At 44.5% G+C, this 17,123-nt stretch overlaps 2 protein-coding genes across 6 annotated transcripts; both read left to right on the top strand.

The window, feature by feature from the left end:
• The first annotated feature begins 7,539 nt into the window (after positions 1 to 7,539).
• LOC133885455 (protein LURP-one-related 8-like) lies at positions 7,540 to 8,856 on the top strand. The gene is made up of 2 exons (XM_062325173.1): positions 7,540 to 7,897; positions 8,011 to 8,856. Exons 1-2 carry the CDS (start codon positions 7,643 to 7,645, stop codon positions 8,407 to 8,409), a joined length of 654 nt encoding a protein of 217 aa, XP_062181157.1. The 5' UTR covers positions 7,540 to 7,642; the 3' UTR covers positions 8,410 to 8,856.
• A 2,515-nt stretch (positions 8,857 to 11,371) lies between these two features.
• On the top strand, positions 11,372 to 16,899 carry LOC133885185 (putative pentatricopeptide repeat-containing protein At5g08310, mitochondrial). 5 transcript variants are annotated; one of them, XM_062324858.1, is made up of 2 exons: positions 11,372 to 13,483; positions 13,585 to 13,744. In XM_062324858.1, the coding sequence occupies exons 1-2, from the start codon at positions 11,593 to 11,595 to the stop codon at positions 13,596 to 13,598; spliced, it is 1,905 nt and encodes a 634-aa protein (XP_062180842.1). In that variant the 5' UTR covers positions 11,372 to 11,592; the 3' UTR covers positions 13,599 to 13,744. The 5 variants fall into 5 exon arrangements, with proteins under 5 accessions (XP_062180842.1, XP_062180841.1, XP_062180839.1 ...); XM_062324857.1 differs by adding an exon at positions 16,086 to 16,899 and having other exon boundaries at positions 11,373 to 14,284; XM_062324855.1 differs by adding an exon at positions 15,316 to 16,899 and having other exon boundaries at positions 11,373 to 14,284.
• Positions 16,900 to 17,123: the final 224 nt, after the last annotated feature.

The following is a 17,123-nucleotide window of genomic DNA, read 5'->3' as shown; positions in this document are numbered from 1 at the left end:
CTTGTCCACCACATCAACCTTACATGTGCCATCCCTGAGCCACTTTGTGAGCATCAAGCTGACCAGAGAGAATTATCTCTTTTGGAAGGCGCAACTGTTGCCGTTCTTGAGGAGTCCGCATCTCCTTGGCTTCATTGACGACATTGAAGTCAATCTGGATGAGTTCCTGACGACGATGACCGAAGAAGGAGCGATGCAGATGCCCAATCCAGCCTATTTGCAGTGGCTGCAGCAGGACCAGCATGTCCTTGGGGCACTGCTATCGACTCTCTCCAATGAGGTGCTTGGGTAGGTTATTTTTATTCCCGCTGCTAGGAAAGTTTGGACCACCCTTGAGCGTCTCTACTCAGCCCAATCTAGGGCAAGGAACATGTATATCCGAATGCATATGGTGAACCTGAAGAAGGGTGACATGTCAGTGACGAAGTCTACATCAAGGCCAAGGGGCTGGCTGATGTGCTAGCTTCTGCCGGTGCTCCACTCTGTGATGATGGGATCATCACCTACCTTCTCATTAGCCTGAGTGAGGAGTACGACTCACTGGTTACCTCTGTCACCACCAAAGCAGGTCCGATGTCTCTAAGTGAGGTGTATAACCATCTCCTCGGTTTTGAGATGCGAATTGATGGTCGTAATGGTCCACACCATGAGAGTGGGTCATCGGATGATTTCGCATCCAAGGGTGGCCGTGGCAGTGGCCGTGGTGGAAATTGCTATCTAGGGTGGCAGCAATTCTTCATCGCACGACAAGAACAACAGTAATGACAACAACATTGGCTCTGGCAGGCCAATTTGTCAACTCTCCAATAAAGAGGGACATGAGGTATGGTAGTGTTACAAGAGATTTGATCACTCCTTCAATGTTGACAACAGTCGTGCTGTGGCTTTTGCGTCCACACCGTCATACACCGTCGACAGCAATTGGTAGTTAGACACTAGTGATCTAGATCGTCTAACCATGTGTGATCGGTATGCTGGAAAGGATCAGATCCAAACTGTGAAGGGTACTGGTATGTCCATTCTCCATGTTGGTCATTCTCTTATTCACACTCCATATAAATCCTTTGAACTTTCAAACATTCTTCATGCTCCCACTGCATCCAAACACCTTCTCTCCATTCATCGATTTTCTTGTGACAACAATGTTTTCTTTGAGTTTCATCTCGATTTTTTTGTTGTCAAGGACAAAGTCATGAGGAAAACTCTGCTACACGGTAAATGTGAGGGTGGACTTTATCCTCTTGCGTCATCTAGTGGCACTTCATCGAGGGAAGCTTTACTTGTGGTCAAACCAACTGTAGAGACATGGCATTATCGTTTGGGGCATCATGGACCTGCTGTTGTTCAGCAAGTTCTTAGTCAGAATAGTTTGTTAGTTTCATCAAATAAGAGTGTTGCTACTATTTGCAATGCATGTCAAATGGCTAAAAGCCGTCAACTTTCCTTTTTCAATTCTAATAAAGTTTTTGCATTCCCTCTGGATTTGATACATTTTGATGTTTAAGAACCGGTCATACGTTCTTCTAGTGGCTATCGATACTATGTTAGCTTTATCAATGATCATAGTAAATTCACCTGGATCTACTTTCTAAAACATAAATAAAAGGTTGAAAAGGTTTTCATTTAGTTTCAGTCCCATGTAGAACATCTTCTAAATAGAAACATTTTGTGTGTCCAAAGTGACTGTGGTGGTGAATATCAACGATTGCATTCTCTCTTCAATGCATGGGCATTCAGCACTGGGTGTCTTGTCCTCACATGCATCAGCAAAATGGTGATGCCGAGCGTAAACATTGACACGTTGTTGAGGTGGGTCTGTCTCTTCTAGCTCATGCCTCTCTGCCATTTCGCTTTTGGGATGAATCATTCATAACTGCTTTCTATCTGATCAACAGACTACCTAGTCGAGTGATCAGTGGCAATACTCCTTTTGCTCGCTTTCTTGGCAAGAAACCTAATTACACAATGCTTAAAACCTTTGGATGTGCCTACTGGCCAAATTTAAGACCATATAAGGCTCATAAATTATCCTTTGGATCAAAAATTTGTGTGTTCTTAGGTTATAGTTCCCTTCACAAGGCTATAAATGCCTAGATAGATTGACAGGTTAAGTCAATATCTCACAAGATGTTGTGTTTGATGAGCATGTGTTTCCTTTCTCTGAAACTAGTCAAAAATAATCTCTGAAAATGCCATTGCAACCCTTCTCTGAAAATACCTTCTTAGCAGTTATCCCTCCTTCATCGAGCCTTGATCCTAACACAAATGACCAACTTGATTATGGTACATATCGCAACATTATGCATTTTGTAACTAATTCTGCACCTAGAAACTCTATCAATCGTGTGCAGGAACAAGTACATGAAGGTGAATTGATACAGCAGCAGGATGTAGCATCTAGGCCCCTAGGTAAGAGGTAAGAGTTTCGGTGATTAATAACAACCGTATCATTGTGACTAACGTATGCGTCTTGAGCAGTATCAAAGAAAAAGAAAAACTTAGTTAACAATGATGCCTTGTTACTCTTGGCCCTTTAAGCGCTTATATGGACGATCAAAGGACCGGTACATGAAGGTTAAGGATTTTCTAGTTCTAAGTGTCACAAAGAGATGAAGGACACTTAGAGTAGTATAGGTTCTATTTCTTTTTTAGTCTTTTGACCGTACTATAAAGAGGGGTTAAGAGTTGTAGCTTGACCTAGGTGAGTCTAGATATAGTTGATGCACACTTGTGAATTTTTAGACCTAGGTTGGTCATACAAGCTTTTGGTTCAGTGTCCAAGAAGTTAGAACTCAAGATTGTTTGAATTAGATAAATTCAGTGAAAATTCAACTCACCGGATGATCCTCTGTATGAAGAGTATTCTCACCGGAGCAATTTCCTAAGAGTTCTGAGTCGAAAAATTGTTGAAGTCCACGCAGGATGGTCCGGCGTTGTGAAGAGTATTCACCGGATGAATTTATACAGAGAGGTTGCAAACTATCGTCTGGCCGGTTTCAATGCGCCGGATGGTCCGGCGTAGAAAAGAGTATTCACCGGATGAATTTATACAGAGAGGTTGCAAACTATCATCTGGCCGCGTAAGTCCGGATTAAACGCCGGAGCTTTAACGGCTAATGGAACAGTTAACGGCTATTTTATCAGGGGTATTAGCACCAGATATTCCCCGAGGACTAAGAAAGAACATATCCGGGAGAGAGTACTCGGGGCTGTGAACAGTGACCCCTGAGCACTCGGTTTCCCGACGGCCTCAGAAGTCCTTCACCGGTGGCCCTCACAGAGGTCCAGCGGTGAGGTGTCAACCAGTGAAAGGCCCAATGCTGCATTTAAGAGGGCGTGTGGCCTGTCACCTCCAACTGCTCCTCCACGCTTGCTGTCAGTCCCTGCCGTGGCCTGGCGGGGAGGTGTGGGGACATTTAATGCATGGGTCCCATCGCGGGACATCCGGTGCGCCTCAGGATAACATCGCGAGGCCCAAGGCACCCCGCCTGCCTCCCTGCTGCGTCAGACTCGCTCTGATCGAGCGGGCACGCCGGGCTGTTCAGTGGTTGCCCGGTGGGCCCTCTCCGCGGCGCCCATTGCAGAACGACATGATGACGAATAAAACCGGACGGGAGCGCATTTTCAACCCTCCCGTCACTTCGCGCAGCAAGCCCATGATGGTTGCTTTCCATTTATGGCGCCTTGGTACTCGTGCCCTCCCTTTCTGGGCATGCCACCGCCCCGACAGGTATTTAAGGCGGGGCGGGCTCCCCGGAGGAAGGAGGATTTGAAGTGATTTTCAGAGGAAGAAGACAGCAGCAAGGACAAGCACAGAAGCTCAGATCACCGAAGAACAAGAAGCCCGAAGCTCTAGGCTAGACAAATATTCTTGTAACCAGTAATATCTCTGAGAGACATTCTCAGAGCATTTATAGTATACACACAGGAGTAGGGTGTTACGCTCAGTGCGGCCCGAACCTGTCTAAAATCCTGCTGAGCATTTACTGCATTCTGCACCCGATCATTCTATTTCACCTGCATCGCATTTACGTCCATTTATTTCACCCGCAAAATAGATTCAGAATCATCCCCCGGCCGAATCTCAAAGGGGGTCCCTCCGGATCCCCGTTTGAGAAGTTCACCCTCCGACAGCGGCTAACTCTCTTAGTTTTTAGAAATCTTAGTACAACACACAGATGCACATATATATTTACATCCCCATATAAACACACTTACATAGTGTCTATTAAAAATGAGAGATGTAAAATTTAAAAATTGACATAGTCACCATAGACTACTACTGAAAGAAAATCACCTTATGTGCATACATGCTAGGTGGCTGTTTGGTTCACCGTGCAACAGTCGATAATATAATTTATGCATGAGATAAATTATACACTAGCAAGTCCGTCCAGGAGAGAAGATGAAGAGAGGAACAAGTAAACAAGCATCCCGTGACAAGCATATATCTTATAGCTTTTGAGGTAACCAATGGCTATATATAGGTGCAGATTGTTAATTAGTTATCACCTCTTTCGTGGGTCGACGCTAATTGCGGCTTAAATCACGTTGAACGGGCATTTTCAACTGTTTAAATGATGTAGGCTATGCCGTATTAGCGGTACAAAGTCCATCTAATTAATGAGATGATTAAAAACTGTCTGAAATAACGAGGATAACATATCCTTTCGTTAATACTGCAGTAGCATACAATTTATTTTTGCCTATTATAACATATTTTACAAGACTATTATAATGTCAATGTTTGCATTACCAGACCTTAGGTGTACAAAGTTCAAACAGGATTTAAAAACCAAACAATTCAATCAAGGTTTCCTTCTTCCTCCGGCCCATAGATCAATAACCTGATCACCACCATGCATCCACTAGGAACAGAACCAACGAGTTGAGGGGGAAAAATGTTGAAGCAAATCCCATCCATGTCACATAATTCCAGCCTAGGTTGTAATTAGGTGTGTAACCAGCTCGAATACAGACATATATAGATCATCACATATCATATCTCTTTTTTTTTTTTGAAGTTAGAGTTCGACATGAATAGCACTAGATAATTATTTCTTTATCATATATCATATCTTATATTTTTTTAGAGTCAGAGCGGATAGTACCGTAAGCTTTTGGTTAGTTAGATAGATAAAAAAAATTCATTTTATTTGTATCCCCACACAGCATATTAAACAGTATAGATGTGCAATCAAAATAAGCATTGAGAGAGTAGTCACTGAGATATAAAAATAAAAGTATTCAGTATTATCAGTATTATCTTTCTATAGATGTGTGATAATTTATCTATATATTATTATATTTTTAAATAAAATTATAATAAATTTTATCGTAACACCTATCGATCAAATAATTTGGACGGATACCAATCATCTTGTATCCTATATCTTTTTCTCAATCTAAAATCAAACACAAATAGTATCAAATAGTCATTGCTGTATGCTATATTTACTTCCATCCCGTTTCCATCCCGTCACGAAGTCATGATATATATAATTACGAAACGAACACCTCGACATGCCTCATGCTTGCTTTGGCAAGCAACTATCCCACGGCCCTCGCGACCACAAAAGAAGACATAATTGGCAAGCCTCCCTCACTGACCAATCGCGCGTCCTTACATAACCACCTTGCTAATCAACCACTTAATTACGCCGTCACACAACAAGGAGGGGAGCTAGAGAGGAGGACCAGCCAAAACGACGACCTCACCTGAGCTTCGTTCCCAACACGCCAGACGGCGACAGGAACCGGTTCTTTAGCTGATCCCGAGCATTAGATATCTAAATGGCGGTGGTGACCTTGGCCCGCCCAGGGGCCAAGCACCTTGCTGGTATCTCCGACGACGAGGCGTTGGCCCCCGCCGAGCCGCCCGAGCGGGGAGGACCCGGCGATGGAGCCTAGTTTATTCCAGCACGGGGATTAATTAAGCTAAACATCTTCGTCCTCGACCCCCCAGCGTTTGATGTGGCAGGCTCCTGCCCACGAGTTTCAGTTTACCTTTCCATGCTGGTTCACCAGGTGATCTTGCGGTGTGTTCTGAGGTTGGAGATTGTTTGGAAGTAACCGAGGATATTTTTGTGTACGGTGCGGCGGTAAATAAATTTAACGGAGAGCACGAGTAAATACATTTATTAGATATATCAGATTTATCAAATTAAATTCAAATAAATTTAAATAAAATTTTAAAAAATCAAATAAAATACTGATAATATATGGTAATTTTTTTACAGCGTCTTCTCGTAGACCCAGTAAACCGAATTTATCATAGGTTTTAGGTTGGAATTTTCCCCCCGATGTTTGGGTTGATGCTTCCGGTTAGTCACTCTGTTTCAACGTCATCACTAGCAATGGATTGTGAAACACTTGTTTCATCTTCTTTTTTAACTTTGGCAAATGGTCGGTTATCCAAAAAATAAAATAACTCGATCGGCAAATTACTTTTACTTTGCATCCGAAAAGCTTCGCAAGTGAGTAGCAAACGGTGGTAACCTTTAGTTTTTTGCGGTAAAATTGTTGCTTGGTACTATTTTTATGTTTGACCAAGGTAGATGGTTTGATTTTTTATAGGTAACCTGTGAAACATAACAAACTTTTACCTCTTAACATATATAACAGCATCATGTAACCCTGATAGTAGCAACAGCAATTAATTCGTGAAGCGTTATCACGTACTTCAACCGAGAGTTTGTTCCTTTTAGCACCTATAACATGTCATGGAGTTACCTCAGCTAGCTGGTTAACGACAATGTTCGATTCCCATTAACAATGAGCTGACTCATGAATAAATTTTTAAACATGCACTTGCAAATTGTCCCGCGTTTTAAAAAGTATACAAGTGTGCCTGTTTATTAACCTGGAGGGCCTCAAAGTTGAAAGAGGATCTTCTTCTTTTTTTTCCTTAAAGCGTAGAGTCTGGGAATCTTTTGTGCACAAAGTAAGTGTTCAGTGAGATCTGCGGAATAAATCCTTCAAAGTTATTCCATTCCAATCTAGGTCTTTTTCTATTTCCAAGCACAGCGAAATCCCAAAACCAAGAACATTGGAGTTCAAATTATCAAGTAAAATAATTGGTGTGTAAAATTTGAAAAGTTGTATTCGCTTTTTTTTAATAAGAGACAAATACAAGCAACCACTTATCTCTAAATCCCGTTATAAAATTTATTGAACCAGAAAAAGATAAAAGAAAAGAAAAGACATGAATCAGAAGTGTACAATTATCCACAATGACAAAAGCATCCACCCAAAATTTTAACCAACCAAAGGTCCCAAACAACTAGAAAACAAATAGGAACATAAGAGTAATTATTTTTGTAAAAAAAGATCAAACAAAATGGTATCAATGAACTAACCCACAAATCACACCAAATCACCACATTACCCAACCAGTCGTCCTTTTGACCTCAATGCTGAGAGGCATCATCACAACCATGGCATGCCGCGTAGATCCTTCCAAAACCCAGGGGCACTTCCGTCCACGCACCTTCCCCTGCTATAAATTCAGGACACCCACAGTGTCCTCCCCTGCCATCATCGCTTACCTCACAGCGCACCTCTCTTCTCTCCTCTGGCCTCCTCTGCTCTGCTCCTTGCACGCGAAGACGTAAGCATAGCATCGACACGGATCCAAGCGTCCATGACAAAGGTGCACCCGAACGCCGCTGCAGCGGCGAAGGCGGCGGCTGCTGCTCCGGTGGTTGGAGAGGAGAAGAGGGAAGCGGTGTCGCTGACGGTGTGGCGGCGGTCTCTGCTGTTCAACGGCAAGGGGTTCACCGTATTCGACTGCAAGGGAAATCTTGTTTACCGCGTCGAATCCTACACCGGCGGCTCGCCCCGTGAGATCGTCCTCATGGACGCTGACGGCCACGGCCTCGTCACCATCCGCCGCAAGGTACTGCTCTGTTCTTGTCCTCTGTTTTTTGGGAAGAATTCCTAGATGTATCTTTTCTTTTCTATGAAAGAAAAGTTTTTGGTTAATTTGGTATTGGGCGTGTGGTCTTGCAGAAGCTGAGCTTGGCGGACGAGTGGCTCATCTACGACGGCGACGCAGCAGCATCACCGATGACCGCCACCCCGCCCAAGCGGTTCACGGCGCGGCGGCACGTGAGCCTGCGCTCGACCAGGTCGCTTGCGCACCTGTCCCCGGTCCGCCCGCTGGTGTGCGGGGACGCAGGAGCCGCGCCCAGCTGCCGGTACGACGTGGAGGGCTCGTACGTCGGGCGCAGCCTCGACGTGTTCGCCTCCACCGGCTCCGGCGGCGAGCAGCGGCGACGCGTGGCTGCGGTGCGCCCGAAGGAGGCCGCAGTCGGGCCGGACGTATTCCGTCTAGTGGTGGAGCCGGGCTTCGACCCGGCGCTCGCCATGGCCGTCGTCATCCTCCTCGAGCAGATGCACGCATCTTAAAGCTGCCTTCAAGGCCTGCGCAGGAATCTTACCGCACCATATGCAACGGCGGTGCACCGCGGGAAGCATGCTTTGTGTACAAAGCATCCTCTGATTGCTTCAGAGATTAACGCACCCCCTTTTTTATGCTTCTAGTTAATGGCTCAACACTCATGAGCAGAGATGACTGATGGAAGCATTTGTTTATGGGTGCGATGCTTTTATGTTTTTCCGGGTTCAGGATTTAGGGTCAGAGATGTACTTGGTATGGCGGCCATACAAAGGTGTAATATATGCGCCAGGTTTTTTGTTTTTCCTTGACGAAATAAATCTGCGCATTTAGGAAACGATAGATGTATTGGACAGGTAATCCAAACCTCAAAGTCACCATATGGTATGGGTGTATATGTACATATATTGTCAAATCTTTTTGTTTCCTTCAATGGAAATTGTGTTGGTTTTATGATACATCTTGTAATAATCAAACAATTGTGTTGGTGAACGGAAATTCGACGGCATTCTAGCCTGATTTTTACTCCTTCGGCAGGATTTGAAGAGCAAAAACTTCTGAAATGGACTTTTGATTCCTGAAGCCTCTGGATTCTTCAGTTTGGACCTGGTAGTGTGTTTCAAACCCCATAGAACAAACGGTGGCAGAAAACCATGCCTTGTGGACTATATGATGGAGAAAGAGTAAGGCTCATTTTGTTGTTCCTTCCTGGACAACAATACTTATGAGATGCACATATTCCACGGGAAATCAAAGGTAGCTTTGATTGTTAGTTAGCCTAGACTCGTCGTACTATTTTGCTATTATACTAAATACAGAGAAAATATCAGTTCAAACAGTGCACGAGCCAAAAGGCAGTATTGTACTTCGTACTGTAGCTAGTGTGCATACCTGTTTTGGATATGAATAATTGGACCTTGATGACGTGGTGAGATAGAGATGTTGGTGGTTGGAAATCCGAATATCAGATGACCTGCGCAAAGAAACAAAGGAAACACAAAATAAAATAACAAACTTTTCATACAAAATAATCATGTATCATTTTTTTTCTTGCTAGGTGCACTGCATTTGGTGGCAGAGATCGCGACCACAAATAATCAAATTAACCTTGCCCACCATGGTTTGAGTGACCGAACCGGGACAAGTCTTTACCTCTCTCTTAAGACTAAGTACTAGGCAGTAGGGATATAATTGAATTGGATATATAGATATCGTTGATTATATATCATAATTATTTTTTTTCTTTGAGTCGGAGTTTATGATGGTATCGGATTTTGAAATCTTCGTATGTTGTTCTTGCTTTATTGTGGGCACTAGGCCCACCAACATATTTAGGTAATGATTTATATGCATTCTTCCAATTTCTAAATTCTACTTTTAAAAATACATCATACCCAAAATGAGACTATGAGGGATTATATCTAAAAAGATAACAATAAAAACAATAAGATGCATCCTTCTCCACACTATATTCTAGCCAATCATATTTAGTAAACCATGCTACATAAAAAATCCTTAAATCTTTACCAAACTGGTTTTGGGAAAAGTATGTCCATTTGGTTGAGTCGGACCCTTCAACACGTAAGCTCTTCTAACTTCATCTATAATATCATGATCAAATTCATCTATTGAAATACAAAGTCCCAGATTGGCAATAATAAACTATTGCCTAAATTTCTTAATACCTTTATATTCTATCTGAGTAGTTGCAGAGCAGGAGTGGGAACTACTATTTCATTTTCTGCATCACAGCCTTCACCAACTCCACTCTCCCTCATACTTTGGGTATTCAAAGATGTTGGTTTGAAAAATCTCTTCATTATTAGTGTCTTGATGATCTAATAATTGATATTCTACGAAAGAAATGCTGATGTTATTGGAGGTTTTCTTAGTGCTTGCAAGATGTGGAACAAAATAAAATTCACCTCAATGGCTCAAAGTCAATTCACCTCAATCTCAATTCACCTGCATCGGCCCACGTGCCCAGTTGTGGGCTGCCCCTACCGCTGCCGACTGCGGGCTGCCGCCTGGAGCTGGTCATCGTCCGCCGACATAGGGGCGCCTTCTCGCCGCCCGCCTGCTTTGGCAATCCACTGCCCGCCGGACGTCGGCAGACCGCAAACGTGCAGTGGCAGATTGGCAGTGCCACCTGTCGCCTGGCGGTTGGCGCTGGCCACCACCGCAGCTCGCAAGCCACAACTCCGCAAGAACGCAAGTCCGCAAGCCACCTCGTAGTCACAGCTCGCCGTTGGGCGCCGGCCACGATGGGGACTGCCGGACTGGGGAGCACAGTGGCCTGCTCACGAGAAGCGTTCCGATAGTCCGGCCTCCGCCTCCCGCCTCCCCTCTCCTTCACCGCTTCACGGCTTGACCAGCAGGCCGCAGGCCACTGGCACCGCCGCTGCCTTGCCCGCTTGGCGCCCGCCGCCGCCGCAGGCCACCGACGCTGCCCACCCGTCGCTGGGAGCCCGCTTGCTTTGGCAATCCGTTGGTGCAAACGTGCGGTGCCGCCTTGCGCTGGCCGCCGCCTTTGCCCGCCCATCGCCGCCGCAAGCTGCCGCCAGGAGAAGGATGCCAGCTAGGGTTGCGCTTGCGGCTTGCTTGCAGGTTGGAGTTTTATTTGTGGGCTGTAATGTGACCGTGTGGGCCTGGGTCACTGGGCCTCACATGCCTGAAGGGGGGTTCCCATCGACGGGGAGCTCGGGCGGCTGCTCATGCTCGCCCTAGCGGTGGATCTGCCCCTGTCCATATCTATGGTTGTTGTTCTATTATCTCTATCACACAAATAAGAGAAAATTACCAAACACAAATTACAAATTTTGTTTCCAAATTTACCCAAACTTTGTGCATTGTGCGGCTGCAAGGGAATTGAGGGCCTGTTTAGATTGATGCCCGTAGCCGTTTCTCCAAAACATGGATGTTGATCGGCGGCGTGAGTGACAATTTAGCTCGCCCAGACCAACGTTGAGTCACACGTTCATTTTTGCACCCACGAGTGGGCGAGACGGCGAAATCATTCGGCAATCGTTGGGCGAGCCAGCGATTTGACGTGGCTAGGCGGGACACAAATACACAATCCAAACGTGCCCTGACGCCTGAACGCGCCCGAGTCCACCCCCATTGGCCATCGCCGACTCTCTCCCCGCCTCCACTCCACAGCCCAAGGCGGCCAAGCTCGCCGTCTGGCCGTTCCCATGTCTCTCCGCCGTATCGGACGCGAGCCAGCGTCGCTCTCCCTCCTCCATCCCTTCACCACCACCACCACCACCACAACCACCACCTCCCCACCCGCACCCGAGCGCGCCCCGTCCTCTCCTTCCTTCCTCGCCCACCACCTGCTCGATGAATTCTCCCGCCCGCGTGCCTCCCGCAACGCGGCCCGCCTTCGCCGCCTCGCGTCCCACCTCACCCCTCCTGCCGTGGAGTCCGTGCTTCTCCGCCTCCCGTCCTGGCGCCACGCGCTCGACTTCTTCGGCTGGGCAGTGGACCAGCCGGGGTTCCGCCACTCCTGCTACTCCCTCAACGCCATGGCCTCCCTCCTCCCGCCCCACCAGCGAGCGCACCTCGACCGCCTCGCCACCAACGCGCTCACCGCATGCTGCGCCATGACGCCGGGAGCGCTCGGCTTCCTCCTCCGCCGCCTCGGCGCCGCGGGACTCCCCGACACCGCCGCGCGCGTCTTTGACCAAGCGAGGACCGCGCTCGGCTGCGCACCGAATGTGTACGCGTACAATTGCCTCCTCGACGCGCTCGCCAGGGCCGGACGCGCCGACGACGCCGAGGCGAGGCTTCGCGAGATGGTAGCGAGGCTCGGCGAGGACAGCGTCGACAGGTACACACTCACCTCGCTCCTGCAGTGTTACTGCAACGCGGGCCGTCCCGACGACGCGAGCACCGTGTTCCGGAGGATGAGCGAGCGGGGATGGGTGGACGGACACGTGCTGACGACGCTTGTGGTGGCGTTCAGCAAGTGGGGGAAGGTGGACGGTGCGGTCGAGCTGGTGGCGAGGATGGAGGCTCTGGGCATGCAGCCGAGCGAGAAGACATTGAGCGTGCTGGTACATGGTTTTGCCAAGCAGGGCAGGGTTGACATGGCCATGGAGATGTTTCGAAAGATGGTCAGTTATGGATTTAGTGTGGATTTGCTGATGTACAGTGTGTTAATCGAGGGTCTGTGTCAGGGAAACGAGATCAAGAAGGCAGTAGAACTGTTCGAGGAAATGAAGAGGGATGGGGTTGCTCCTGATGTCCACTTGCTCAAGAAGATAATCGCGGCATTCTGTAGAGAGGGAGATTTTGCTATTGTTGGTCCATTCATCAATGAAAACACAGAGCACCTAAAACCCACCGGTGTTGCTCCATTATATACTGTGGTTCTAGAAGGGCTTGTTAACCGTGGAGAGGTAGAAGCAGCTTATCAGTTGCTCAGCTCCATGGCGTGTGGTGGTCAGAGGATTGGTGATGATGATACTATTGGTTTGCATATGTTTTATATCAGTGAAGATGTTAAACCAAACTCTGATTCGTTTAACATTGTTGTGTGTGGTCTTTGTAAGGTTAAGAAACTGGATTTGGCCTTATCTCTCACAAAGGATATGGTTGACCTTGGTTGCAAGGGAAAGCTCTTGATGTTTAATGATTTGATACTTGAATTGTGCAATTTAGATAGACTAGATGACGGATACGCAATATTTAGGCAAATGAAGGATCTTGGTTTGAAACCCTCGGAGTTCACATACAATACATTATTTTATGGCATTTGTAGGAGAAAAGATCCAAGTGCCGCCATTGATTTAATGAGGGAGATGCGGACAAATGGACATACACCGTGGATAAAGAACTGCACAGAGATGGTGCAACAGCTTTGCTTCAGTGGCAGGATAACAGAAGCCTTGCAATTTCTTGATGAAATGCTTAAAATGGGTTTTCTTCCTGACATTGTCACGTACTCTGCAGCCATGAATGGAATGTGTAAAACTGGAGAGATAGACAATGCGCTAGGGCTTTTCCGTGACATTTCTTCCAAGTATTATCTTCCTGATGTGGTAGCCCATAATATCATGATAAATGGATTCAGGAAATCAGGTAAATTTGATGAGGCACAAGAAATTATGGAAGAAATGTTGAATAATGGTCTGTTTCCTTCTGTAGTTACCTACAATCTTATGATTGATATTTGGTGCAAGTCTGGCAGGATTGACAAAGCAGTTGCTTGCTTAAACAAAATGAGTGATGAAGAGAAGCCACCAACGGTTGTGACATATACAAGCTTGATAGATGGATTCTGCAGTGCTGGTAGACCCCATGAAGCCATTGTTTTGTGGAGCAAAATGAGGGAAAAAGGTTGTGTTCCAAATGAGATAGCATATACTGCTTTTGTAAATGGATTGTGCAAGTGTGGTCGAATAGAGACTGCACTGATCTACTATGAAGAGATGATGACGAAAGGTTTTGACTTAGATATTTTTTCCCTATTACATTTCATAAATTTTTTGATATCACATGGACATGCCAGTAAAGGATGTGAGCTTTTAAAAGAAGTAGTCCAAAAAGATGTGATGCACAGTAATAATTCGAAAATGGTAGGCTTAATAAATAAAGCAGTTGAGGAGCTGTCTAAAGATGGAACAACCTCTTCAGATCTCAAGAGACATGTAGATAAATATTTAGTTTCAAGGGATCAAACTATGCACGATGAAGACGGAAGCAATTGAGATCTGTTGCTAGTATGAGTCTTGGATGTAACAAGTCTGTTTCTAACCAAAGGTTCGTGGTGTCAACTGCAAAGTTCCAAATTCTGCAGGTTGTTCTTTGTTGTTGTCTACATGTCTTTCTGCTTCATGCAACTACTTTCTGTGGGAAGTCCTTTCTTAATCTGCCTTCAAGGTATGCTCAATCTGGACACACTTTTCTGTCATCATTCCTCATTTTATGTTACCAAAGTAAATATTTTGTTGGTCAAATTACAAGTTTACAACGTTGCATCATATAATGTTTTTTGTTGGGTCCATAAAATGGTTAAAGAGGACACTGTCTCCTCTTTCTATTCCTCACAACTGATGAGCTTACTGTACTCCTCAACATAAAAGGGGTATATCAAATATCGAAATAAGTACATATCTTAATAGGTGTCCTTATGGTTGTGTTTCTCAATTGGATGGATACCTTCTGGTTAGATTGGACTAGATATGAGAACGTGCGAATACCATGGTGGTAAGACCTCCAAGTGTGAGGCTACCAACCAAGGCTCGAACCCTGGTTCTCGCAAAAAAAGACACCTCACTGTGTGTTCCCTGTGGTCATGGCGCGGTCGCTCGGCTATAGCGTGCGGGTTGTAGTCGGCTTTCGGGGCTTTTTCTCGACCTTAATGTAATGCCTTCGGTATGTCTCTCCACTTGGGTCGAGTTTTTTTTTAGATTGTACTAGATATCAAGTTTAAATCCAAGCGTATCCAAGAATTTCAAGGCCACATTGAAATACTATATGGAATTCTACATGTACTGTCCTTTTTATTTCGATCTGGATTGGTCTTGAGCAAGTAAAAAATGAGATGGTGTGGACTCATGTCCCAATTTTGTGGTCAGCTTGCTGTTTTTTTTCCCTTGATGGAGTTCTGGTGTCTAAGTTGCGATGAACATGTCTTATGTAGAATAGCTATACAACATATTCATCGTTTCTCTTTAGACTTCTTTATAAATGCAAACTACAAAATCTCTCCAGTTACCAGAAACAGAATAGCCTTTTAGTATATTATGGTTTGTTCTTTGTCTTTACCATGCAAATATTTGCCTGAAGTGGCCTCTTGCTGTACTCATGACGTCCATTCAGAAGAAATGCTATTTTGAGGCTATATCAGAGTCGGCTTATGATAATTCGACCACCATACTAGATCTGTGCATCCTATTTCTTTTTATCAGGTATTTGACAATAAATGGGTGAGGAAATATGGATGAGATGCTTTATCCAATCACCCTTACGGATCCAGTGTGGAAGGCACAGGATGAATTACCGTACTATGTCAGTGGGACTTGAAACCAGAGGTTCAAAACTCTTTTGGTAATCTGCACAGAGATCTTGGATATAAGCGGAACTATTACATATAAATCTTGCAGTTTAGATTTAATTGATCTGAAATTTTTAAATGAAAATTTGAAATTCACCAGTTGACCGGCCAACCGATATAGTTAGTTTTTAACATAAAATTCCGGTTGAAAAGTTGGAAGATATAAAACATTCAATTCCTTCTAGTCAACATTTGCTGTTGGAATCCAGTACTAGCCCACAGGGGAAAACCACTCTGCGGACTGATAAATTGAGCTTCACTTGGAAAGTGTGCTTTGCAGACTTTCCTTTTTTTGGGACTTCTTGATTCTGGTCTGCACTATGTGAAGAAACTAGATCATCTCTTTTGTGGAATTAGGGATAGGGTATCATTGAAAGGCTTTTGTAGAGTTGAATTTAATTAAGTTGCTTTTGCTTTTATGCACATAAATCAATTTTCACTTACATAAACATTCAGCCAGTGAACAAACTATTCAATTGGAACAAGAGTTCATAACTTCATAAGAACAAATTACTAGATTTCGGTTTCAACTTCAAAGTTATGAACTGGAAAGCAATTAATTTCATAGATGATTTCAAAATTTAATTAGCGATTGAATTATTATTTCTTTTCGATTGCTTTCAGGTGATTCAGGATGTTTCTCAGCTCATCAGCAGTTTTCTCTCTTGTGGGAAGATGGATGTTATCATCATTTTTTTATGGCAATGATTGCAGATGAAGAATTTTCAGATATTTAGACTTGAAAAATGTAGGGCAAGTGGACAAAAGCACAGGAAAGCCCTCGATATTTAAAAGGTTGTAGAGGCTATTTCATCACCCAGAGTATGGGCACTTGATGGTGTCTGCACAGTGTGTTACATGAAAGCCCATGTTTTAAGGGTATGATCATCTGCCACTATATGGTGATTGTGAAGGATGGGTTTTGTGGCAAACTGCAAATACGAGGATAGAACTTAATGGATGTTCCTTTGACCATGCTGAAGGAACAGAGGAAGAGGATATGTAAGTGGCTTGTTTATCGTGGGAAAAATCAATAGAACAAAAACATTTGCTAAAACTTGTGATACTGTGAGTTTCCAACAAGTCATGTAAGTTTGCTTCCTTGACAAATGCATGGGCAGGAAGATGATGCAATGGTGAAGATAGGAACCATCTGCATGGTGATAGCTGTCATCCATGGAAACCTGCAAGAACATTGCCCTTGCAAAAGAACTTCTATGAGGTGCTTCGAAAGTGATTTCTAATGAAATGGTAAATATAGCATAGTATTTCTTGTACTTACAGAAACAAATGGAAAATATATAATTTTCCAATTGTCACCATGGAATGAGGAAAAATAACTTACAATTTTTTTATTCCTAAGTAGCATAAGACATGGTTATGTTGTATCATTATATTTTATCCCAAATTTAATGTGTTATGTTTTGAAATGTCCCAATTTTGTGTGCTCGAGTTTCATGGTATCCCCCCTCCTGCAGCCTGCTCCATCATAAAATTGAATTTTCTTCACCAGCACAGACAATTATACCTGAGCAAATCAGACCGGGATTGAGCTCAAATTTGGCAAGAGCCTTTCTGATTCAGGTCTGGTCCAAAAGCTGTTTCAGGCCGGGCCTGGTCAGCACAGTCAAAGCGAACAGCGCCTGGCCTGAAATTTAATTT

Source organism: Phragmites australis, chromosome 11 (assembly GCF_958298935.1).
Source record: "Phragmites australis chromosome 11, lpPhrAust1.1, whole genome shotgun sequence".
NCBI lineage: Eukaryota > Viridiplantae > Streptophyta > Magnoliopsida > Poales > Poaceae > Phragmites > Phragmites australis.
This window is presented reverse-complemented; position numbering and strand designations above follow the sequence as displayed.